The sequence below is a fragment of the Triturus cristatus genome, chromosome 11 (genome assembly GCF_964204655.1).
Source record: "Triturus cristatus chromosome 11, aTriCri1.1, whole genome shotgun sequence".
NCBI classification, from domain to species: Eukaryota; Metazoa; Chordata; class Amphibia; order Caudata; family Salamandridae; genus Triturus; species Triturus cristatus.
In genome coordinates this window covers 108,338,958-108,365,472 of record NC_140594.1, presented here as the reverse complement: position 1 = coordinate 108,365,472, position 26,515 = coordinate 108,338,958, and the positions used below count along the sequence as shown (strand labels likewise).

The 26,515-nt window shown below is 49.7% G+C and overlaps 1 protein-coding gene across 8 annotated transcripts in view; it reads right to left on the bottom strand.

Annotated features, from left to right (window-relative positions):
• The window catches only part of CABIN1 (calcineurin binding protein 1), a 1,566,474-nt gene that overhangs the window by 1,474,796 nt on the left and 65,163 nt on the right, over window positions 1-26,515 (bottom strand). For all 8 annotated transcript variants that reach the window (XM_085634628.1, XM_085634623.1, XM_085634621.1 and 5 more), the window contains one exon: window positions 1,393-1,573. In XM_085634628.1, coding sequence (XP_085490754.1) covers window positions 1,393-1,573 — 181 coding nt within the window. The remainder of the gene's footprint in view (window positions 1-1,392; window positions 1,574-26,515) is intronic.

Genomic DNA, 26,515 nt, shown 5'->3' with positions numbered 1-26,515 from the left:
CAGGGCCTTTGTCTCATGCCACTCTTTTTTTTCTACCTTGTCTGGACACAGATTCAAATTCCTCTGAAATAAGCCCTGGAAGATATTCAATGCAAGTATGTCAAAGGCAAGCATGTATGTGCCTGTAAAAAGCTCATATGCACCCAACCATGCTGCCGATTCACATTCGCTTACATCCCAAGATGTTAATCATCAAATGTACTCGGATAAGAAGCTATACAAGAGAACTATTTTCATCTAAATGTACACTAAATAGGGTTTCCCAAAACAATCTGTGCAAGTTTAATTGGTTTCACCTGATCCCACTTGCTTAGATGGAGTAATATGAGCTACAACCCAAGGCCAGACCCAGCTCTCTAATATTAAAAGTAGAGCTCAGACGGAAGGTGGGGCTACTTCAAGTAAGATCGGCCACAAAGAATAAGACCTTAATGAATAAGTTAATACCCAACAATAAGCATGGGATATTTCCCCATAAAGAAACCGGTCTCACAGAAGACTGCAATCCGCTAACAGAGGAACAGGTTTCCACAGATTACAAAGTCCTTAGATGTGACTGTAAAGACAAGTGTGGTAGTGAAGTTGTAGCCATTTTTCACAGCTCTATAAATGTTAAAAGTAAAAGTTGTACTCAATATGCAGTGGCTCTTCATCATAAACGTTAATCGGTTTCCACTTGTGCAGTATAATTCACAGTTAGTTAATGTCTACTAGACTTAGCACGAATGTACTCCCTGGGGGGAGGGGACTGTGCTTTACAAAATTACAATTAACATAAGTTAACATGCCAATTAAGGGAGAGTTTAAAGGTGAAGGATTCTACACAAGCTACCCAAGAAGGGACAATATATTTTTTAAAACACCAAAGAAAATGCATGAAGTACAGAGGCATATGGTGCCAGGCTATGGGAAGTGAGCATCACCAGAGAAAAGACAACACGAAAAAGGCACAAGAACTCAGGGCAAAACAATATTAAAACATTCAAAAACAAAAAGGAGACATTCATTAAAATCAGAATGTATAAAAAGTCCCATTAAGACTGAAGAGCTGGCAAAGCAGTATTTGCCTCACTAAGAAACAGCTAAAGTTGTATTGGAGATGTTCATGCCTTGTAGTTTAAGCGTTACAGTTTCTGCTTTGTGATGTCACTCATGCCCACAATGCCGGGGAGTTTTGTTTTTAAAGGAATATGCATTTCAAACTTGCTTGCTTTCTTGTCGTATGTGTGGTGTTGCTGGCACCAGAGCTGAAGTCAGAGTACTATCTTCCTTTCTCCTCATGGCTTCTGTATTTGATTGATTATTTGGGATAAAATGGTCTGGTTTTATCCTATCAAAAAATCTAGTCTTTGCAGCGGTTATGCATTCAAGTTCTAGGGAGAGGTTACTCACTTGTGTAGTCACTCAGTGTGTAAAGGACTGTGATGAGGTGATCCAAGCAAGGCCAGTGATCTGAATTGCATCTTAAGCCTTCCTCAAAAGCGTGACGTGCCAAAGGGATCCGCACCAACCGCAAAGCAACACGTCCAATCTTGTACCAGATGTTGACGTCAGTGGAGTCCAGCATCACTGCCTGAAAAACAGAAAAATTGTATTCCTCTAAGTCATGGGATAAAACATTATATTTAAAGAAGGACAGCAGTATGGCTGAAACTGTTGCTTTACAGTGCCTAATGCGTAACTAACCTACCTGCAGCCCGGTCATCCTTGCAAAGGCACAGACTGTTCACAAAATTGGAATATTTCCACATGATCCAGTCTTTCACTCTTCCTGCTACAGAATCTACAGAATTTACAGTGTAGGTAATAATTTGAAAGGTTTTAGCTGATTCCAGTCCTGTGTATATGGCGAATCTAACTTTGTTTGCAAAAGAGAACGCAGATTGGCCTCTTCACAACTAATTTCAAGAATATGTGAAAAAAGCATTTTCCTCTCCACTGCAAATGAAAACTCACCCCCCCCATCAAAATGATACTAAGGAAGTTCACAAATATTGAGAATAGATAAGGGCATGCATGGTGTTGTAATGCTGATTATTACGTAAACAGGCTCCTGAAAGAAATGTTATGCCTTCGTGATTCTTCCCTAGGCAGTTGCTTGGTGGCTGGCGAAGGGAAGGATCGCGTCTTTGCCAGTGCTTAATCAAAAGAAGCTGAAATCGTTAGAGTTTTGGTGGTCACGAAAAACATTATTTTGGCGACGATCGCCAGCCATCTGTAGGGACACTGTCACCGGGTGAAGGTGACAGACAGTTGCAGGAGCCTTGGTAACTGATCTGTTGGTGGCACTGAACGGAACAGGCCGGAAGTGTGAGACGAGAGGACACAGACCCGCAGGATATGTGGCGGCTTCACTTCTCAGCAGAAGTGTTACTGTAAGGTATTGTGTGCTGCCAGCATTCATTGGTAAATCTAGTCGGAGGAGTATGTGAGTGTACTCTGACCTTTACTGGCCTCCCGACGTCTTCCTGCGTGTACATGGCCTGTGTTGAAGGCGGTGGATGCCAAGTGTGCTGTTGTATTATGCCGCCAGTAGCGTGAGCAGGATCAGCTTACCTTACTGCTGCTTAAACGCCCTCACAGCTGGCCACGTAAAGAGACTTTCACAGTTTTCAAAGTCTTGTGTCTGCCGTGTTGAAGTCTTGGGTCTTCTTCCTCTCAGTTACTAATGTACCATGTGTTTGATTAGAAGAAAGACCCTTACACTTTTGAATTCTCGCCCATTTTCCAACAAGGTGCAGAAAGCTTCAGTTATTTTGTACTTCTTTGATAGCGTTGTGCTCCATCACATGTGGTGGCACTATCTTCTATTGTCATCCCACTGCCATTTTTGGTGCAGCGAGGTTAACCATCCTTTCAGTGGGGGGAATGGATTGACCTTTTTGACAATTACATAGTGGCTTTTGATGGACAAGAATTTACCCCTGAGAGGAAGAAGGCGCTGTTATTGGGCAAGGAGGAGCATAATATCTTCAAGTAATTACCTCACATTTTGGGTAATAATAATCAACCCATTGAAGATGTTTATAAGGAGACAAAGCTGCGTTTGCAGAGAAGATTTGCAAAGGAAGAGAACAAGCCCTACACCAGACCACAAAAACCAGAAGAGTCCATAGTGAATATGCTACTTACCAGTATGCATCTGTTCTTGGCATGTAGGGCTGCTGACATTCATATCTGTGCATAGATCGCCGCCTAGTGTTGGGTCCGGATGTTTGCACGTTGTTGTCCTGGAAGAGTCTTCGAAGTATCCTGAGATAGGTGACTCCTCCCCTGGACCACAGTGCGCATGGGCATCCTCTCCATCCTCAGATTGTTTTTCGCCATTGTGGCAGTGATGGAGTAGATATAGAAAGTGATGACCATGCTATACAGTAATTCTGAGAGCTGCAGCTGCTACAGGCGCCGGGGAGGAGAGTGGGCGATATGAATGTCAGCAGCCCTACATGCCAAGAACAGATGCATACTGGTAAGTAGCATATTCAGTTCGAGGCATGTGGGCTGCTGAATTCATATCTGTGCATAGAATACATAGCAGTACCTCCCATTAGCGGCGGCCACCAGTGCCAGCTGCAGCGGTCTGAAAAAGAGTTTTGAGAACAGCCTGTCCTACAGCTGCCTGCTGTTTTGAGTGTACATCTACACAATAGTGTTTGGTAAATGTATGTACAGTGGACCATGTGGCTGCTCTACATATATCATGTAAAGGAATGTTTCCCAGGAAAGCCATGGAGGCCCCTAACTCACGTGTTGAGTGGGCCCGTGGGGGAATCGTTAATGTGCGTTTAGCCTTTTGATAGCAAATTTGAATACATTTAACGATCCATTTGGCTATACCTGCTTTGGAGATTGCGTTGCCTTTGTGTTGTGGGGAAAAGTCGACGAAAAGTTGTTTTGTCTTCCTAAAGTTTTTAGTTCTGTCTATATAGTACATGAGGGCTCTTTTGACGTCTAGTGTATGGAGCATTCTTTCAGCGACATTTTGTGGATTCTGAAAGAAAACAGGCAGTTCAATGGTTTGATTCATGTGGAACTGCGATATTACTTTAGGCATGAATTTGGGGTTGGTACGTAGTACGACCCTGTTTGCGTGAACCTGTATGAATGGCTCTTGAATGGTTAGTGCCTGGAGTTCACTAACTCTTCTCAACTAAGTGATTGCTACTAGGAAAGCTACTTTCCAGGTGAGGAATTGAATCTCACATGAGTGGAGAGGTTCGAAGGGTGGACCCATCAGTCGGGTGAGGACCAAGTTGAGGTTCCACACTGGTGCTGGTGGGTGTCTTGGGGGAATTACTCGTTTAAGTCCCTCCAAGAAGGCTTTGATGGCAGGCACTCTGAATAAAGAGAGGTGCTGCCTGTTTTGGAGATAGGCTGCTATTGCGGTTAAATGGATACGTATTGAGGTGTATGCCAGATTGCATCGGTATAGGTGTAAGAGGTAACAGATTATGTTTTGAATGGATGCGTCTAGCGGGTTAATGTCATTGTTATTGCAATAAACGACAAACCTCTTCCATTTGGCCGCATAGCAAGCTCTGGTAGTGGGTCTCCTAGCTTCCTTAATGATCTCCATACAGTCAGGTGGCAGGTTTAGGTAGCCAAACTCTAGGACTTCAGGAGCCAGATTGCCAGGTTCAGCTATTGCGGATCTGGGTGCTGAATTTCTCCATGGTTCTGCGTCAAAAGCGCGGGTTTGATCCGCAGCCTTTGATGCGGCACCACGGAAAGTTCCAGAAAGGTGGTGTACCATGGCTGGCGTGCCCATGTTGGAGCAACCAGGATGAGTGTCAGTGGGTGCTGTCGCAGTTTGCGTGCCACTAGCGGTATCAACGGCGCTGGGGGAAAAGCGTACGCAAATCTGCCGGACCAGTTCATCCATATCGCATTGCCCTGCGACTGTGGATGTGGGAACCTGGCGGCAAAGCTTTGGCATTTTGCGTTTTCCCTTGTGGCGAATAGGTCTATCTCTGGATGACCCCACTGCTGGAAGTATGGTTGGAGTACTGATGGGTGTAACTCCCACTCGTGCATCTGGTGGCTGTGTCTGCTGAGCAGATCCGCCATCTGGTTGTCCTTGCCTGGGAGGTGTTCCGTCATGAGGAATATGTTCCTCTGAATGGCCCACTTCCACATGCTCTGAGCCAGATGAGACAATTGTGGAGAGTGTGTTCCTCCCTGCTTCTGTATGTAGTACATGGCAGTCATGTTGTCCGTCCGGATCAACACGACCTTGTTGCACAGGTGTACTTTGAATGCTTTCATAGCCAGGAAGATTGCCATCAGTTCCAGAAGGTTGATGTGCATCTTCTTTTGTTGTGTAGTCCATAGTCCCTGCACTGTGTAATTGAGTATATGGGCTCCCCATCCCTGGAGAGACGCGTCCGCTGTCAGTATTATTTGTGGAACAGGCTCTCGGAACGGTCGGCCCTTGCAAAGGTTTTGTGGATTCCACCAATGCAGAGAGTTGTATGCCCGACCGCTCACCAACACTAGGTCTTTTAATTGCCCGTGAGCCTGATTCCATTGACGTGCTAAGCACTCCTGAAGCGGGCGCATATTGAGTCTCGCGTGTGGGACTATGAAAATGCAGGAGGCCATCATGCCTATCAACTGCATGAACACTCGCGCAGGAAGGGAGTGTTGGGGTTTGAACTTGGAAATCAGCATTTGCATGCTGTTGATCCTCACTAAATTTGGCTGAGCTGTGGCTGCCAGAGTGTCTATGGTCGCACCTAGGTACTGTTGTACGTGTGCGGGTTGGAGATGTGATTTGGGGTAATTTAGTGAGAATCCCAGACTGTGAAGAAGGTGAATGGTGCGGGACATGTGGCTGGCACATTGCTGGGCTGACTTTGCCTGAACAAGCCAGTCGTCCAGGTAAGGGTAGACGTGAATGTGTTGCCTCCGTAGATGTGCAGCCACGGTAGCTAGGCACTTTGTGAAAACTCTGGGTGCTGTTGTCACTCCGAAGGGGAGGACTTTGAATTGATAGTGCTGCCCCTGAATGGTGAACCGGAGATATTTTCTGTATGACGGGTGTATGGGTATGTGGAAATACGCATCTTTGAGGTCTAGCGTGGCTAGGAAATCTCCCTGTCTGAGGAGCGGGAGAACCTGCTGTAGGGTGAGCATGTGAAAATGCTCTGAGAGAATGTAGTGGTTGAGGGGCCTCAGGTCTAGGATAGGTCTGAGTGACCCGTCCTTTTTTGGTATTAAGAAGTACAGAGAGTACACCCCTGTTCCCTGCTGGTGTACTGGCACGACCTCTATTGCGCCTTTTTGCAGCATACTTAGCATCTCCTGCTGTAATAACGCTAAGTGCTCTGAGGACATAGGACGGTGCCTTGGCGGTATGGTGGGTGGAGTGGAGGTTAATTCGAGACAGTAACCGTGTTGGATAACATCTTTGACCCACCTGTCCGTGGTGATGGAATCCCACGTGGACAGGAACCGCTGGAGCCTTCCCCCGACAGGTGTTATGTGGGCGGGGGGAAGGGAGAGGGCGTCACTGTTTGTTCTTGGGGGAGGACCTGGTATTGCCGTAACCACGTCCTCTGCCCTTGGTGCTGGAGCCACGATATCCACCTCGGGTGTTTTTATCGTAGGAACTCTGTGTGCCCCCTTTATTGTAGGTTTGCTGTGCCCCCTGTCCTCTACCTGCACCTCCATTTCTGGGGCAACGAAAGGAGCCACTACGAAATGTCTGCGTTTGCAGAGCCCCCATTGACTTCGCAGTGTCCGTGTCTTTTTTTATCTTTTCTAAGGTGGTGTCAACCTCCGGTCCAAATAAGTAGTCGGGTTGACCGGCTGATTGAGGATGTTATTTTGGACCTCAGGTTTGAATCCGGAGATTCGTAACCAGGCGTGTCGTCGTAGCATGACGCTGGTGTTTATTGCCCTTGCAGCAGTGTCTGCGGCATCCAGTGCACACTTGATGGATGCGTTTGTGAGCAGTTGTCCCTCCCTGATGAGGAGCTCCGCTGCCTCTTTGTACTCGTCTGGCAGGTGTTGGAGTAGGGTCTCTAACGTGTCATAGTGTGAGCGGTCGTAGCGAGCTAGGAGGGCCTGTGTATTGGCGATGCGCCATATATTTGCTGCCTGGGCTGCAATCCGTTTGCCGGAGGTCTCTAGAACCTTGGACTCTTTGTCCGGGGGAGGAGCATCACCAGTTGTCTGCGAGTGTGCCTGTTTGTGAGCATTGGCAACTACAATGGAGTCCAGAGGCAACTGGCTTCTAATGTACGTGGGGTCCCCAGGTGCGGGTTTGTACTTTTTCTCGATCCTGGGGTTTATTACCCGTGCCCTGGTGGTTTCCTTGAAAATGTCCTTTGCTGGCTTGAGGACACCTTTTAACATGGGCAGAGTCTTTACAGTCCTCTCGGACGATGCGAAAGTGTCCACCAAGAAATCATCCTTGATAGTGTCTGAGTGGAGTTGCACTCCATGATTGGCTGCGGCACGTTCAATGAGGGCGTTGAATGCAGCAGTGTCCTCTGTGGGGGACGTTTTTGCGCCATAAAGTTGCGTGTCCTGTGTATCCAGAGCGGCACCTGGGTCTACAGGGTCATCCCAGACTTGATCAGGGTCTTGCTGTCCCTCAGGGTCTATGTCTTCGGGGTAGGTGGTGTCGTCACCCATGTAGTCCTCCACTGCATCCGTGTCGGAGTGCGTTGGAGAGAATGATGGATCTGTGTAAGAGGTGTGGATGCGTTCATAAAGAACTGGCTCCGATTCCGCCGGCATTTTTTGTTTTAGCGGGATCCTATAAGAGTCCAAAGCTTGCCCTGAAGTGATCTTCCGCTTTCGGAGCATGAGCCTGCCGATGTCGGCGTCGATGAAGTGGGACGGCGATGTCCCAGTAGTCGAGTGTTCGGTAGATGGGGACCTTGTCTGGGTAACGCGGGTTCTGATTTCGAACATTTTCGGCGCCGTGGATGGCGGCAAACCAAAGGTGATGTTGGCCGGTGCCGAAGGTGCCTTCTGTGCCCGTGTCGGTTCGGAGCCCGACGAGGTCTGGAGGGCTGCCTTTTCCCTGATGCGTTGCAAGGACGCTGCCACTTGTCGCACCTGGAACGCCGGCGGTTCTTTGGCGCCGAGTGGTTCCGTAGAGGCAGGTGTGGACTTCTTCGAAGTGACCGGGTCATCGAGTCGAGGAGGGGTAGTAGCCGTCGACGGCGTCGATGAGTGTACCGTAGTCGCTGCCTTCGAGGTGGATAGCGATGCAGTGGCCATTTTCACCTTGGTGGCCGGTGCCGATTGCTTCGGTGCCGGGGGCCGAGGCGCTTTGACGGTACCGACGGCTTTTCTTTTTGGGTCGGCGCTGACATCGGCTGCAGCGAGTTCGGCACCGAAGTCCCTTTTGGTGCGGTCGGAGCCGACGGGTTTGGCTGGCGTCGAAGGTGTGGTGGTCCTCGAGCCGACCAGTGTCAGTTTCACTTTCGGTTTCTGTTTAACCGGTGCGATGATTGGTTTCGGTTTCGTGGTAGGGAAACCAGTCTTTTTAGGTAACAATGGCTCTTGCTGTATGTCCGTGGCCGGGCCAGAGGGCGGGGCCGAAGAACTGCGGGATTGGTCTTGGGTAAGGCCCGAAGGCGATCCCTCGACCGGAGCCGTCGACTGACACACTGGGATATCCTCAATTTGGATGGGTAGGCCTTGCTCCTCACCGGAGCTACCTTCTTCGGCCCCTAAGGCCTCATCGTAGTCTCCTACCTCATCGTCGGCTTCTTCCCTGTGAAAAAGCTCTTCATCGACATCTTCCGATCGGGAACCGTGTTCGGAAGTGGGGCTGGAGGGTATATTTTCCACGCTTTCGACATCTTCGTCCTCGGTGCTGAAGATGTTGGTCGGGGCCGGTGCCGCTTGCTGCGCTTCCAGTCGCGCGGCTCGTCGATTCCGGAGTCTTCTTGGATCTGAATTGGGCATAGGCCATGCATTTCGATTCGTCATGATCCGGTGAGAGGCATTTGTTACACACCGGGTGGACGTCGATATGGGGGTATTTGGCGTGGCAAACAGGACACCGCTTGAATGGGGTCCTCGATTCCATCGTCGAAGTTCGGTCGATGGTCGGATTTAATGGATCCGAAAAGTTGTTAAAGCCGCGAAACTAGCCTGTAAACTGTCGATACCGATCGGGAACAGTACCGTCGAAAACTAAAGGCCTTTTGGCCTGAAAACTAAATTTTCCTAACTTGAGTCAAGATAAGCACATCCGAACCCAATGGCGGAAAAAAACAATCTGAGGATGGAGAGGATGCCCATGCGCACTGTGGTCCAGGGGAGGAGTCACCTATCTCAGGATACTTCGAAGACTCTTCCAGGACAACAACGTGCAAACATCCGGACCTAACACTAGGCGGCGATCTATGCACAGATATGAATTCAGCAGCCCACATGCCTCGAACATGATTTTGTTTCAGGTCTGCGTGAATTTTCAATTAAATGTAAATTTGGTCAAATGACAGATAAAGTGATCAGAGATTAGTTTGATCGTTCAGTGCAGCAGCAGGAAAATGCAGGAACTTCGCTTAATGATGCCATTGCAATTGCTAAGGTGGTGGAGGAGTCAGAGAGGTGCATGTAGGAGATGAGCAAAAATGAACAAGTGTTAAGACGGAAAGAACTCAGAGAAGTGTTAACATTGTGAATGCAATCCTATCTATGTTATTCATAAAAGTGTTCTATGGTGCTGCGGACATAAATGTGAATATATCTGTGTACTTGACAAAATTAATAAAATGTTATTCCCCAAAAAAAAAAAGAATGAACAAGTGGATGGCCATGGTTGCTGCTGTTGGAAAAAAGAAGGTGTGTCTAAAGGATCGATCAGCAAGGCTATTACTAGATCCCAGAGAGGGATCAAGTCAAAGGGATGTCCACACTGAGGGATTGATTACCACACCAGTGATTCAAAATGGTGTTATGCATCTAACAAAGAGTGCAGGAAGTGTGGGCGCCTTGGACATTATGCCCGCATGTGTAAAGATGCATCTAAATCCTGCGTGGCAGTCACTGAAGACTTATTATGGGAAGAGGATAACCAGGATCGAGTGTTGACGGTTAAACCTGAGATGGAGGAAGAGAACAGAAGAGCCTTGTTTGATACCCAAGGCAGATTAGTAGAGCTCATGGTGGACTCCGGTTAATTGTACACGATCATACCGATAGGGATGTGGAAGAGAGATTGGCCGGAAGTGTTGCTTCTTCCTTAAGACATCAATCCCAGGAAGTACCAGGGAGAACGCAATGATGTTCTGGGGTATTTCACATCTATGATTGTGTTTAAATCGCACCAGGTTGCAGGGAAAATGTATGTGGCTGGGGAGGGGCCACCTATTTTGGGGTGGGCACATCAATTTGATCTGCATATCATAATTGACCCCTATACTACAGAACAAGTGTTGGCAGTCACTGAGAACACAACTGAAGACGTGTTATCAGAAATGAAAGGTGTGTTTAATGAAAGACTGGGTGTGATTGGAAAAGGGTACCATTGTGGTTAAGCATAAATTGAGGAGGGTGCCAGATGTAGTGAGGGATGAGGTCAAGAAACTCTTAGATCACATGCTCAGGGAGGGTAACGGAGCCTGTTGAGGCGTCTGAATGGGCCTTTCCAGTGGTTATTGCCAAGAACAGTGATGGCAAACTGAGGTTCTGTGTGGATCAGCGCAGTTTGAACCAACATGTGGTGACGGATATTTTTCCTCTTACAAATATCAACGAGTTGTTATTGTTACTCAAGGGTGGTAAGTATTTTTCTAAGCTTGACATGAAAAGCGCTTACCACCAGATCAAATTGCATGCGGATTCACGCAATCTGACGGCTTTGGTCACCATGGAGGGAACTTTTAGGTTCAGCAGGATGCCGTTCGGACTATCCTAGGCGGCTAGAGTGTTCCAGCGCATCATGACTGAAGAGCTCAATGGCTTGGATAATGTTAAATTCTTTCAAGACGACATTTTGGTCTTTGGTGGGTCCATCCAGGAACACAACTCAATTTTGAGATCTGTGTTGGGTAGGCTTAGGGAAGCGGGACACACCTTGAGGAGGGAAAAATGTAAGTTCCTGGTGGAAGAAATTGAATACCTTGGTCATACCATTTCTGGGTAAGGTGTGCACCCCAAGGTACACTTATTGAAAGCTATTTGGTCTGCTCCAGTTCCCCATGATAAAGATCAGGTACGATCTTTCATGGGTTTGATTGAATATTATGCTAAATTTGTCAAGAACTTTGCTAGCAAAACTGAAGACTTGAGGGTGTTGCTGAGGAAGGTATGTGTGTTTGGGTGGGGCGAAGGTCAGCAAAGAGCATTTGACGTGATAAAGGAAGACATCTGTGGAGCGGGGATCCTTGCACCATTTGACACCCAACTCAAAACATATCTGACTGTGGATGCAAGTGCTTGTGGGCCCAAGTCGGTTCTCTCTCAGGTTCATGATGGTTCAGAGAGCACTGTGGCTTTTGCGTCGCGTTCTCTGACAGAGTGTGAGAGCATTAATCTGTCATTGAGTGGGAGGCTTTAGCGGCTGTCTGGTGCGTCGAGCATTTTAGGAACTTTCTATGGAGTCTCACCTTTTGCATTCATACAGACCATAAACCTTTGGTCAAAGTTTTGAGTCCCGGTGGGACGGGCAAGGGATCTGTCAGGCTGGCTAGGCTAGCTTCAAGGCTGCAAGAGCATAAGTACAATGTTGAACGCATATCGGGGTGGAGAAATCCCCAAGCTGATTGTCTCTCACGCTTGTCTTTGGACAGGTCTGAGGTAGATGAACATGGTTCTTCAGCTTGGGAAAAGGAAGGGCGGTGGCTTCTCTGTGTGATGTGGATGAGTGCCTTGGTGGTTCATTCTCGGTGGAGGAGTGGCGTAAGTGTATGGAAGAGGATCTTGTCTTCCAGAATGTGGGACAAATGGTGGTGTGTGGAGGGCGTAGAGAGAGTACCGTGCCTCCAGCTGTTAGACCTTTTGTGAACATTCTGGATGAGTTCACATTGAGTAACAAGTGTGTGCTTATGAAAAATGACAAATTTGTTCCACCGGAAGGATTGAGAGAAATGATTTTCAAACTGTCTCACTAGGGCCACCTAGGTCAAACTTTGACTAAGAAATGTGTTAGGGAGAACTTTTGGTGGCTGTGCATGGATGATCAAATCAATTTGTGGGTGGAGAACTGTGAAGTGTGTAGAGAAAGTGAGAAGAGGCTTAAGACAGGAGTAAAATCCTTCCAGGGTCATATTGAGGACCCGGGGTGTGCTTGGAGTACTGTGTGTCTGGATTTTATTGGACCTATGCAATTGTCGGAAGAAGGGTTGAGGAATGGTATGGTTGTTGTGGATATGCACTCCAAATGGTTAGTGGTGAAGTTTATTCCTGGTGTGGCCACCAGAACTACTGTGGAGACCTTGAAGAGTATATTTTTGGAGGAAGGGCTTCCTTGTGTACTTATCACGGATAGTGGTACGCAACTAGTTTCTCATGAGATGAGCATTCTGGAGAATTGTGGTATTAAACATCATCGTACAGCTCTGTACATACCCCAGGCCAATAGCATGGTGGAAAGGGCAAACCGGTTGGTTAAAGGTACCACCTCTATGGCTGTCCAAAGTGGAAAGGATGTTAAAGCTATGGTAGATGACATGGTATGGGCTCATTGCACCATAGCTCATAGTGTTATCAATGTTTCACTCTTTGAGAAAATGCAGGGAAGGAAGCCTGGGACAAAAATGACCCTCGTTTGGCTCACTAGTACTGATGGGAAAGAGAGTGAGGGGTTGAGTGATGTAAGAAGAGAGATAGTGTTGGGTGGTAACTTGGTTAAGATGAGACATGGAAGGACTGGAAAGGGTTTGAGTAAATTTTGGGGGCCGTTCAAAGTCCCATCACTAACATCCTCTTCTGAGTTGGGATCTACCCTCTCAGAAGGGTGGTCCATTGAATAATCTGCCAAGAGCTCCATGAGCTTGGACTTGGGAAGGATGGGACCCCATAGGAATCTTTTTAAGTTTGCACAGAGACCTTAACTCTCTCATCTCTAGATAGAGGTGGGGGTAAGATCGAGCTCCTCAACCATATTCAGTGCATCAGTCATAAAAAGGTACATATCCAAGGCCCTAGCAAGACTTTAAACATTTTACGAAAAGTTTGTCAATTCAAATAAATGAGTTGAAATAAAGTCACTTTTTGGATTGTAGCCGTGATCAGGCGTTGACTAAGTAGTCCAATAAATGCTAAGTCATCGACCCCACCGCTGATCCACCAATGTATAAAGCTGGATCTGCATATACTATACCAAAAAGAGGTAGTGTGCACAGAGTCCAGTGAGTCCCCAAAGGTATAGCAGAGGATAAAGTAGATAATACCTTACACTCAAGTTAGTGGTAGCGGACTCAAGTCAGAGGATAGTGTTCAGCATTTATTGTACACACTCAGGCAAGAAATGATATCACACACTCAAAGACTGAATCCAAGCCAATTGGTTGTACAAAAAGTTCTTTGTAATGTTATTACTGGAACCAAGAATCACTTAGTGCAGGTAAGTTGTACAGTTTGTAAATGTAGCAATAATTTTCAATAATGCAGTAATGATTTGTAAACGCAGTTGTATACTTTACAGTATTAAGAATGCTTTCTGTAGTTGCCAATCAAATGCAGTGGTATGGTTTTGCATTGATAAGATTAGACAGTTCAATCAATCAATCAATCAGGATATTTGTAAAGCGCGCTACTCACCCGGGGTGTCTCAAGGCGCTAGGGGAAGGGGGGTCCGCTACTGCTCGAACAGCCAGGTCTTGAGATGCTTCCTGAAGGAGAGGTGGTCTTGGGTAAGACGAAGGTGGATGGGGAGGGAGTTCCATGTCTTGGCTGCCAGGTAGGAGAAGGATCTTCCTCCCATGGTGGCTCTTCGAATGCGTGGAACGGCGGCGAGGGCGTGGCTGGACGATCGTAGCTGGCGGGTGGGAGTATAGAAGGTCAGGCGGTTGTTGAGGTACCTGGGGCCCAGGTCGTGGAGGGCTTTGTGTGCGTGGGTGAGGAGTCGGAACGTGATTCTCTTGCTGATGGGGAGCCAGTGCAGGTCTTTCAGGTGTCCGGAGATGTGGCTGTGTCGGGGGATGTCCAGGATGAGTCGTGCGGAGGCGTTCTGGATGCGTTGGAGTCTTTTCTGTAGTTTGGCTGTGGTTCCGGTGTAGAGGGTGTTACCGTAGTCCATACGGCTGGTGACGAGTGCCTGGGTGACCGTCTTCCTGGTTTCGGTCGGGATCCATCGGAAGATCTTTCGGAGCATTCGTAGGATGTTGAAGCATGATGATGAGACGGGGTTGACTTGTCTGGTCATCGAGAGGGAGGAGTCCAGGATGAAGCCCAGGTTGCGAGCGTGGTCCGTTGGTTTGGGTGCGCTGCCCAGGGCTGGGGGCAACCAGGAGTCGTCCCAGGCAGAGGGAGAAGGTCCAAGGATGAGGACTTCCGTCTTGTCGGAGTTCAGTTTCAGGCGGCTGTTCATCATCCATTCGGCTACGTCTTTCATCCCTTCGTGTAGGTTGGTTCTGGCGGTGGCTGGGTCGTTGGTGAGGGAGAGGATCAGCTGGGTGTCGTCGGCGTAGGAGATGATGTTGAGGTTGTGTTGGCGTGCGATGGCTGCGAGGGGGCTCATGTAGACGTTGAAGAGGGTGGGGCTGAGTGATGATCCTTGTGGTACGCCGCAGATGACTTCGGTGGCCTTGGATCTGAACGGGGGGACGCGGACTCTCTGGGTTCTTCCGTCGAGGAATAAGATGATCCACTCTAGGGCCTTCTCTTGGATTCCGATGTTGCTGAGGCGCTGCACTAGGGTGCGGTGGCAGACAGTGTCGAACGCTGCGGAGAGGTCTAGGAGGATGAGGGCCGCTGTTTCCCCGTTGTCGAGCAGGGCTCGGAAGTCGTCAGTGGCTGCGATGAGGGCGGTCTCGGTGCTGTGGTTGGCTCGGAAGCCGGACTGCGAGTGGTCGAGGGATCCGTTCATCTCGAGGAAGGCGGCAAGCTGTCTGTTGACGGTCTTCTCGATGACTTTGGCCGGAAACGGGAGGAGCGAGATGGGGCTGTAGTTCTTGAGGTCGGTGGGGTCTGCTGATGGTTTCTTCAGGAGGGCGCGGAGTTCGACATGCTTCCAGCTCTCCGGGAAGGTGGCGGTGTTGAGGGAGCAGTTGATGATGTCCCGGAGTTGGGGTGCGATGACGGAGTCGGCCTTGTTGAAGACGTGGTGGGGGCATGGGTCGGTTGGTGATCCGTAGTGGATGGTGTTTATCGTGTGGATGGTGTCTTCGGTGCTGAACGGGGTCCAGGCGCGGAGGGTGGGGGGCGTTGGTTCGGTGGTTGGGTGCGTGGTCTGTGCGCCGAAGCTGTTGTGTATGTCGGCTATCTTGCGGTGAAAGAACGAGGCGAATGAGTCGCAGAGGTCTTGTGAGGGAGTGATGTTGTTGTTTCCGGCGCTGGGGTTGGAGAGCTCTTTGACGATGCTGAAGAGTTCCTTGCTGTTGTGTGCGTTGTTGTCTAGTCGTTCCTTGAATGCTGTCCTCTTGGTGGTGTGGATCAGCTGGTGGTGTTTGCGGGAGTCGTGCTTGAGGGCGTTCATGTTGTCTGTAGTCGGGTTTTTTCGCCAGGCTTTCTCGAGGGTGAGGCAGTTCTTCTTGGAGTTCTTGAGGTCGTCGTTGAACCAGGGGGCTGTCTTGCTTTTGGGCCTGTTGGGATGGTTTTTCAGAGGTGCGAGGTCGTTAGCGCAGTTGGTGATCCACTGTGTGAGGTTGATGGCTGCTTGGTTGGAGTCCGTTGAGTTGGCGGGAGGGTTCTGGCTCAGTGCTGTGGAGAGCCGGTCGGTGGTGATCTTGTTCCAGCTCCTGCGGGGGACCTGTTGCTGGTGGTGGTGAGTCGTGGTTCTTCTGAAGCTGAAGTGGATGCAGCTTTGGTCTGTCCAGTAGAGTCCGGTGGAGTGGCTGAAGGAGATGTGCTTGCTGGAGGAGAAGACTGGGTCAAGCGTGTGTCCGGCGTAGTGGGTGGGGGTGTTCACCAGTTGCTTGAGTCCGAGGTTGGCGAGGTTGTCCAGCAGGGCAGTGTTGTGTTGTCGTTGTTGTTCTCCAGGTGGGAGTTGAGGTCCCCTAGGAGGATGTAGTCAGCGTGCTGGCTGATGAAGTCTGCGATGTCTTCGCTGAATTGTGTGCGGGGTCCTGGGGGTCTATAGATGAGGGTGCCTCCGAGTGTGGTCTTGGGGTCGGTGTGAATCTGGAAGTGGAGATGTTCGGCGGCTGTGAGGGTGTCGTTGGAGTTGGTCGTGATGCGGATGGTGTTCTTGTGGACGATGGCGATGCCTCCTCCTGTCTGGTTGGCGCGGTCCCTCCGGGTGATCTTGTATCCGTCCGGGATGGCGATGGCGGGCGCTGAGGAGGCGTTCATCCATGTTTCCGTGAGGAAGGCGACGTCTGGAGATGTGGTGTCGAGCAGGTTCCAGAGTTCCACGGCGTGTCTGTGGACGGAGCGGGTGTTGAGCAGGATGCACTTCAGGTGGTTGCTGCTGGTGCTTGGCTTGGCGGGTGCGGTGCGGGTCCGGATGCAGGAGAACTTGCAGGATTGGCAGGTGAAGGGTCCGTGGGTGCGTCTTGGGGCGGCTCTGCAGCAGCTGGGGATCCGGCCGGTGTTGAGTGCGATGAGAGTGGCAGCGTTGTAGGTCTGGCGGGTGGGCTGGCATCTGCGGGGGCCAGGGGGTCTGGCGCTGGGCGCGGGCCAGGCGCGGACGGGCGCAGACGGGCTTGCCTTTGGCGCGCCAGCGGCGCGGCCGCTAAGCGGCTGCTGCGCGGCCTCCATATGAGTGGGAGAGGGAGGGAGGAGCAGCTGGGAGGTGGGAGCGGGGCGGCCAATGGGGTGCGAGGGGGCGGAGCAACGGGACGCGGCGGTGGGAAACGGGCGGCGAGGGGGTGACAGTTGAATGCAATAGATGAACTTACAATGCAATTCTATGGAGGAAAACAATAGTATACGATTTGCAAGTAAGTACTCGACTTACTTCCCCAGGCTTTGGGACAACACAGGGCAAAGTTCAAAACCAGATAGGTACTGCACCACCAGCGGAATAGGGGCAGCCGGGTACAGAGATCACTGGGCCCAACAGAGCCGGGGTGCCTCGAAGAGGGTTGTATGTCTTCACAACGCATGCCATTACATCGCATGCCTTTACAACGAGGTTGTAGCAGCGCAAGTGTTGTTACAATGTGTTACCATTACAACGCAAACGTTAACCACGATTATACCTTTACAAAGAATTTTGTTGTAAAAGCATGATTTGTAAAAGCATATGTGTGGTTAAAGTTGTGACTGAAAATATAAGTATTTTAAAGGTAAATGTAAAGGCTATGGCTATGGCGTGGAGAAGTGTGGCTCAATGATAGAGCGGCAGACACTGATGCAGAGGTCTAGCCCGGGACCAGGGTTCAATTCCCCGCCTTAGCGGGTCTTGGGCTCAAAAATTCCACGGACATGATAATTCTCGCCTCGGTGCCTATTCCAATCATGGAGTCCCACTCTGCAACTCTGGGAAATAGCTTGCTTAATCTCCACAACGGCCCTCATAACGCTAAGGATGCCTGGCCTCCACCTTGGGGGTGCCCAGGAGTGGATGTCTCACAGGGAAAGCCAGAATGGGTTCCACAGCAGTATTCGTACAAGCGCCTTGAGACCCTTGCGGGTGAGTAGTGCGCTATACAAGTATCAATTTACATTTACAATTTACATATTTATGTATACATTATAGCTTTAGATTTCCCTGTAAAATACTTACAATTTCTTAGTAAAGGCGTGCATGGTAATGCATAAAAATACAAGTAAAGGGGATATGGGTTCTAAGCACTCTGCTGAGTTGGGGTGGCGGGCAGTTCAAGGTCCGTATGGCAGGGAGGCAGGGAGGGGATTGGGGGGACAGGGGTTGTTTCACTGTTCTTTTCAAACGTTTTGGTTCATGGCGACAATGACACTTGGATCAAGCAGTACATGCCCTAACCATAACATACATGACCTACACCGGTATATCCGCAACGTTTGTTGCTTTCTGCCCCAGCCACTGTAATGACTGATCTAACGCATGGGACATCAGCTAGGAACAATCTGACTCCGGTGCAGCCTCTATCTCTGCTCACGTGGAATGTGCGGGGCTTGGGAGACAAAATCAAGCGAGGTCTGGTCCTGCAGGGCATTAAGAGGTGCGCCCTGGCGGTGGTCTTGCTACAGGAGACCCACCTTACCGGTACTGCTAGTAGAGCGATGGATAGATGGGGGTATAAGATGCTAGCACATTCCGAATTCACCTCGGGGTCTCGGGGGTGGGCATAATGGTGCGACGACAGTCCCATTTAATAGTGCACAAAGTTAAAACTGATGGATCTGGGCGGTTTGCAGCGATCGTCAGCCAATGGGAGGGGCGGCCCCTGAATATAGTCTTTGTTTATATTACACCTGCACTGCATGCCACGGCGCTCCCGGCGCTCAGCGCGTTTCTGCTGGATCTGCCGGAAGGGGAGTTAATACTGGGCGGTGACTTTAACGCAGTTATAAACGACCTACTTGATCATTGCCCTGCACAGGCGGGGGAGTATCCCGCCTTGGGAGCTTTATTGAAGCACTCGGGCTAACAGATCTATGGCAGCTATATCACCCAACGGCGCAACAGTTCACATACCACTCAGGGGTACACAATAGTTTAACTCGGATAGACTACTTCCTGGGTTCTGCTGGCAGCCTCAAGAACGTAGACAGTATACAAATTAGACCCAAGGGTATATCTGACCACTCCCCAATACTCCTACAGTACACACGCTGCCACCCAACGAGACGCCGCATCTACCCGATGCACCCCGGCTATCTCCGGCTCCCTGATATCCATAAATCAATAGCGAAGGCGACGAGCCTTTATTTCCAGGAAAATGCTGCCTCTGTTGTCTCCCCCACTGTTCTTTGGGAGGCATATAAAACGGTCATCAGGGGGCAGGCTATGGCCTCCATTGCGGCGTACAAGCGCGAAAAACACTGTGAGCTGCAGTCACTAGAGCTTGAGCTTCATGCGGCGGAGGTTCACCAGGCCCAAGATCCAACTCCCGAAGCCTCCCACACCCTGCGATTGGCGTAGGCACGGTACAAGGATCACCTCACGGAGCGCACCAGACGGCGCTTGGAAGCCACGAGGCACAAAATTTACGACGTAGGTGATAAAACTGGAAAGCTGCTAGCGTGGCTTGATAGACGGGATGGTGGCGCTAGGTGGATTGCGCAGCTTAGCACTGATGAGGGACAGACGACGACTGACCCGCGCAAAATAGTACGCGTTCTGGCACTTACGGGCGGTCTACTCCTCCGCTTCATCCATGACAGTGGAGGAGGTGCTGACATAGATCAGAGACCTTGACATGCCCAGACTCTCCCCTGAGGCTCGGGAAACCCTGGAAGCCGAACCCACGGTAGAGGAGATACAGGCGGCAATCGGCAAGCTGCAATCTGGTAAAGCGTTGGGGCCCAACGGCATACCGGTTGACCTCTACAAGCGGGCGTCTGGGACGCTTGCCCCACATTTATTGAATATGTTCACTCACAGTTTGCAGATGGGCGAACTACCGCCTGATCAGCGCACGGCCACCATAGTGGTGATACCTATATCGGGTAAACCGGCCGATCAGTGTACCTCCTATCGTCCCATATTGCGGCTTAAAGCGGAGGCCAAAATCCTCGCAAAATTGCTGGCAACTAGGCTGACACCGCACTTGTCGGAAATTGTGCATCCTGATCAGTCTGGCTCCATGCCCGGCAGACGCACATCCCGTAATTTGAGGCGATTGCAAGGGGTGTTGGCTCGGACGGACGGTTTACGGGAACTAGCGTTGCTCCTCTCTCTGGATGCGCGAATGGCGTTCAACATGGTCGAATGGCCCTTTCTTTTTGCAGTACTGTTACACCTGGGCTTTGGGCCCAAATTCTGTGCCTGGATCAGACTCCTCTACACCAAACCAATGGCCCACATTACTGCCAATGGACATGTGTCGGAGAACTTCCCCTTGACGCGTGGCACGCGTCAGGGTTGTCCCTTATCACCGTTACTCTTCGCCCTGGCGCTGGAGCCGCTTGCGGCTTGGATACGCTGGGAGCCCATGATACGGGGCCTTAAGTGGTCGGACGGCTAGGAGGATCGCGTCTCCCTATACGCGGATGACGTGTTGTTGTATCTGTCCTCCCCTAGACGCTCTATATTAGCACTACTCAACATCTGCGAGGTCTTTGGCAGAGCGTCGGGATACACGATTTACTGGTCCAAGTCGGTCTTGTACGTACTAAATGGCCCTCCTCCGCGGCTACCGGCGGATTACCCGCTCCGAATGACAGAAGGGTCGTTCAAATACCTAGGCATATATATCACGGCGGATCAGGCGGAATTTTTCCGGCGGAATTTGCGGCCCCCTATGGACCGCCTCAAGCAGGATGTACGTCACTGAGGAGCGCTGCCGCTGACCCGGTTGGGGAGGGCGGCGCGCTTCAAAATGATGGCTCTGCCTCGGTTTTTATACGTGCTGGAGAATACGTCGTATCAGGTACCGCCGGCTTACTTTCGTGCAATTGCAGCACAGGTCACTAGCCTTCTATGGGGCAACGGGCCGGCACGAATTGCGCAGTCTAAACTAGTCCGCGGTTGGTACGACGGGGGGATTGCGCTCCCCAATGTCCTACTTTATTACTGGGTGGCACAGCTAAAGGTAATCAATCAATGGCTCCACGCGCCACAGTCTGACCCAGCATTTAAGGCTGACAGAGACATACTGGGCACGAGGGGTATGTGGTCGCCCTTATACGATGGTAGACTGGCCCCGGAGTTAATTGGCCCTCTGAGACAGACCGTAGTTATCTGGCATGCGGCCCAGGCCAAACTGGGGTGGCGGGGGGTTCTGACCCAGCTCACGCCTCTTTGGGACGCAAAGCGGTTGGGGCGGCTCAGGGATAGCATGGGCTTTGATGGCTGGGACATTATCGGGATTTCGGTTGTAGGCGACATGTGGGAGAAGGGGGCGTGGTCCCATTCACACGCCTGCAACAACAATACGAACTAGCGCCCTCGGAATGGTTTCGGTACATGCAGATTAAACATGCCCTGATGTCAAGGTTGGCACCCGGCGAGGAGGTTCCGGAGGCATCTCCTCTGGAGGACAGGTTACTGACGGAGTATATGCCAAAGAAGGCTACGTCCTTCACATACCGTAAACAACCTGCCAGACCGAATGGGACCCCTGCGGGAGAAATGGGCCGGTGATGTCGGCGAGTTTGATGAGCCGGAATGGCGGGAGGCGTTGGCTTCGCCACGTGAGGCGAGTATACCCTCAAGGCTACGGCTGGTACAGCTCCGGATTCTGCATCGCTCGTATTACACCAGACACTTGCTACATAAAATGGGTAGAGCACTGCACCCCTTCTGTCTGCGAGGCTGCGGGGAGGAGGGAACCTTCTTCCACACCATTTGGGATTGCCCCGTAATTCAAGACTTCTGGAGGCGGGTGATGCGGACAATGTCACAGTCGTGCGGGGTGTCGTTGGTGCCAGAGCCCAGGCGCTGTTTGTTAAACGTGTGGGAGCCTAATTATCTCAACCGCCAGGCTCAGAGCTGGGCCACGTTGGGGATAATGACAGCTAAGAGAAACCTAGCCCAAAAATGGGGGGCGGTGGGGATGCCCTCGCTGTCCGCATGGGGAAGGGAGATGGATGCAGCCATGCTGGCTGAGCAATCAACATTCATCAGGCGGGGATGCCCCCGTAAATGGGATAAGGTGTGGGGGGCATGGAATAAATTTAGAGGAGGAATATGCGAACCGCCGCCAGTGCCGGATGATGATACCTCTGACTCAGACTGATGGAACGGGCTTGGGGGCGGGAGCGTGGGGTACCAGTACCACTCATGTAAAACTGTGTAGAAATGGTTCCAACTGTATGGGTGTAAAATTGTGTGCTGTACTGCCAGGTGATACGGAAAAACTGTACAATCAAGTGTCGCGCTGTTTTATTCATAAGAAAACAATTAAAAAATTTTTTTTTTTTTAAATCCAAGTAAAACAAAAAAAAGTACTTACTTTTATATGTTTTTTAAATATTCCACACACAATGAGGTCTGTTGAAATATATAAAACCATACATATAAATCCAACAACCCCTCAACCCCTACCCACCCTAAAATTACCCATGCACCCCAAAACCCCTACTCATCCTAAAACTACCCTTGCAACCCCAAAATCCCTACCCATCCTAAACCCTAAAACAACCCTTGCCAACCTAAATCCTCTACCCACCCTAAACCATAAAACTACCCTTGCCACCCCAAAACCTATACCCACCCTAAACCCTAAAATTACCCTTGCCACCCCAAAACCCATACCCACCCTAAAATTATCCCTGCCACTCCAAAACCCATACCCACCCCAACCTAAAATGACCCCTGTCACCCCAAAACCCATACCCACCCCAAACCTAAAATTACCCGTCACCCCAAAACCCATACCTACCCTAAACCAAAAATTAACCATGTCACCCCACAACACATACCCACCCTAAAATTACCCTTGCCACCCCAAAACCCCTACCCACCCTAAAATCGCTCATGCCAACACAAAACCCCTACCCACCCTAAAATTACTCATGCCACCCCAAAACTCATAGCCACCATAAACCTTAAAATTTCCCTTGCCACCCCATACCCACCCTAAACACTAAATTTGCTCTTGCCACCTCAAAACACATATCCGCCCTAAACTTACCCATACCACCCCAAAACCCATAGCCACCCTAAACCCTAAAATTACCCATACCACCCCAAAACTCATACTTACATTTGAAAAGCATATTCCTTTACCATTCATGCCTTTACATCGAAGGCATGCGTTGTAAAGGTCTATGCATTGTTAAAAATTGTGTGGTCATGTCTGTCCATAGCACAGACAATGTAGGGTCATATTGATCTTGCAGCTGTAAGGCCTGCTAGAAGGGTCACTTACCCATGCCAGAGGTAGTGTTGGTGGGCATGGCACACAGAGATGTGTGCCAAGGCGACTCTTCAGTTTGGTCTGCACCAAAACACGCAGCCTGCAATGGCAGTGTGTGGGTGTTAAGGTGAGGGGTCTCTGAGGGTGGCATAATACATGCTGGAGCCCTCAGAGGCCCTCTCTGGTCACCAGGCCCTTGGTACCAGGGGTACATTTTACAAGGGACTTATAGGTAGCCAAGAAGTGTGCCATTTGTGAAGACAAATGTACAGTTTTGGGAAAGAACACAGGCCCTGGGAGCCTGATTGGCAGGGAACCAAGGGCACACTCAGTCAAGTTGGCATCATGTATTTGGCAAAAAGTAGGAGTAACCATGTCAAAAGGGACACTTTCCCAGAGTAGACTATTCCAAAATTATGCAGACTGATCACGATTTTTCCCCAAAAACTAATTGATGAAATCAAAACATAATAAAAATAAGTAGGAAAAACTGCATCTGGTGACAACATTTTCATCTGCACTTTCTGCATGATGGCGGACTTACAAAACTAATATAACACTACATCCGTCAGACCTCTCTTGTTGCAGGGATACATACTATTTGTTGGTTGTACAAAAGCAGGCGGTATCCAAAGCCAAAAACTCTGTTGCAGCTTATAATGATATTTCATCGAGTACTGATCATGCAGCAATTCATGGTAAAATCTGATGAATGATCAAAGGGTATGAAGGAAACCTGATCAATGTTTAAATGTGCTTACGATTATGGGTTAAGGAGCAGTGGTTATTTATACAACTGTGAATTTTGGGTTACCCTTTCTATCGTAAGGTTCAGAGGCATTTTGCAAAATGAATTCTTTCTTCCACACTGACTTGCATTTGGAAGCCACAAATAGGGAGAGATTAAATAGATAATAACAAATGCTCTACTATTCATTCATTTTCCAATCTTTATTTCGACCATTTGGTCATAAAAGATGCACATACAAAAAAATCACATGAATTCTGTCAGATTTGTTAAAACATCAATACATGATTTTAAGATCAACACAGACAATAAAAACAGTTATTAAAAATTGAAGTGATTCTAAAATCTACCCAGCATTTTTTAAAAGACGAATACGCGTATACCAAACATTCGTAAAGAATTTGGAAAGTGCAAAAACGGTTGGGCCAGAAACATCGGATTTTAAAATCCTATACATAGGTGTATATTCCCTGCCACCCAAATTCTTAATCAAGGGAAGCAGCCAATGCTTTCTGGCTGCCTTGTAGGCTGGGCAGAAAAAGATCACATGCAAATCATTTTCCTCTTTATCAACGCAAAGAGGACAGTATTTGGTGGAAGGGACTTGTAGCCAGGTACTTGAAAAGGACCGAAAAGGCAATGTACTGTATCTCCACTGGAGAAATAACTTTCTGGTGAGTATGGGATATATGGGATCGAAAGCCTTCTCAAATCTGTAGAGATCCTTAGTTTGCAGGAATATGGAAGAGAGGGACCCCTCTGTCTGGGTAGCTAAGGCCCTTGCCCTTTTGTGTTCGTGATACAGATTCGCCAGGGATCTCTTAGAGATTCCTGGTGCTACATTCGCTGGTTCGGTCCACAATTCAGGGAGCCCCAGATCGGTGCAAATTGACTGGATGTTTTTGACCCAGGGAATACTGAGCGCCTTGGGGTGCTTTAATAGTTCGGCCAATTCCGCCCTATAGTCGGCGAGATCATCGCTGCTCCATAGCCTGCGCCAGAAGGCAATGGGTCTTAGACTTATCTCGTCGGCAAGTGGCCGTAGCCCTAGATCAAGCCTCAGAGGAAGAAGTGGAGTGCTAGGGGGAAGTGCGGTTATTTGTCTTATAAACCTATTTTCCGTAGAAGACAGGTTCCGACATGGAATGTGGCCCCACAATTCAGCCCCGTACAAGATCGCCCCCCTGGCCTGGGCTTTATATATCTGAATTAAGGCCCCCAGTGGGCGGTAGGTCGAACCAATCATCATCCGGGATATACCCCCGGTAATTTGCACTAATTTAAGGTTAGCCCTGCTCTGATGGGTCCCCCAGATCATATTTTCGTTGAGCGTCACGCCGAGATATTCAAACGTGGCTACTCTTTCCAGCCGCACTGCTCCCAGTTGGGGATTCGGGCGCTGTTTGGGGCTCGGATTCAATACCATATATTTGTTTTTTGTGGCGTTGATTTCCAACCCTCTATCCTGGCAGAAGGCCACAAAGGCATCGAGTATCCTTTGGATGCCCATGGGTGTTTTAGATATTAACAATGTGTCGTCCGCGAACATTATTGCGGGCACACTGTTGCCGTTTAATTTGGGGGCATCTGTGTAGTCGGTGGCGTTAAGATGGGCGATTACCCCGTTGACAAAGAGGCAAAACAGGGTCGGCGCCAGCACACAGCCCTGTCTTACCCCTCTGCCAACGGGGAATCTGTCAGTCAGTTCCCCCGACCTCCCACACCTCACCTGGGCATAATTGTTATGATGCAACCTCTGCAAGGTCAATAAAATATCTGGTGGTACGCCCATCCCTGCCAAAATAATCCAAAGTTTTCCCCTGGGCACGAGGTCGAAGGCGGCCCGTAGGTCCACGAAAATCGTGTACAAACTACCGCCCTCGAACCTCACTGTCCTCCAATAGACCAGATTCAATCTAAAAACCTGGTCCACAGTCGATACCCCTTTCCTAAATCCTGCCTGATAGGGACTGAGGGCGCCCACCTCCTCTATCCAGTCCTGGAGCCTATTCAGGAGAACCCTGCCGAACAGCTTCTGCGCTACGTCTATCAGACTAATCGGTCTGTAGTTGGCTGGGAGGAGGGGGGATCCCTTTTTGAAAATCGGGACCACCTCAGCCCCCAGCCAAGTACTAGGGATTTCCATCCCACCGAGGATACCGTTAAAAAGAGCAGCGAGGTAAGGCGCCCAGACGGTGGGCTCCTGCTTGAACAGGTCTCCCGGTAGCCCATCCAGTCCAGGCGCCTTCCCCGAAGCCAGGCCTGAAATAGCAGCAGTGACCTCACTTAGTGTTATTGGATCCGCCTGAGGGCCCAGCCTCTCCGGTTCGATTGGCGCAGGGAGTTCTCCAGACTCAGCGCTATATAGGGACTGGAAGTGGGCCTGCCACACTCCAGGAGCTATGTTAGGCTCCACTGCCGAGTGTAGACTCCCTGATCCCCCATTCACAATTCTCCAGAACAGGCGTTGATCTTGAATTGCTAGGGCCTTTGTAAGTTCTTCCCACAGATTTTCCTCCCATTCTATTTTGGCCTGAGCAAGAAGCTTCTTGTAAGCTTGCCTGCGTTGCTTAAGGCGTTCCCCTCCTATGCCCTCCTTAATTGCTCCAAGGAGTTCTGTTTTGGCCCGTCTACAGGCTACATTATACCATTGTGTTTTACCTTGGCACCTCTCCCTTGGCTTTCGTATGTTACGAGTAAAGTGGGGTGCCGCAACTTTTATAAGTTCCTCATGGGCAACAAA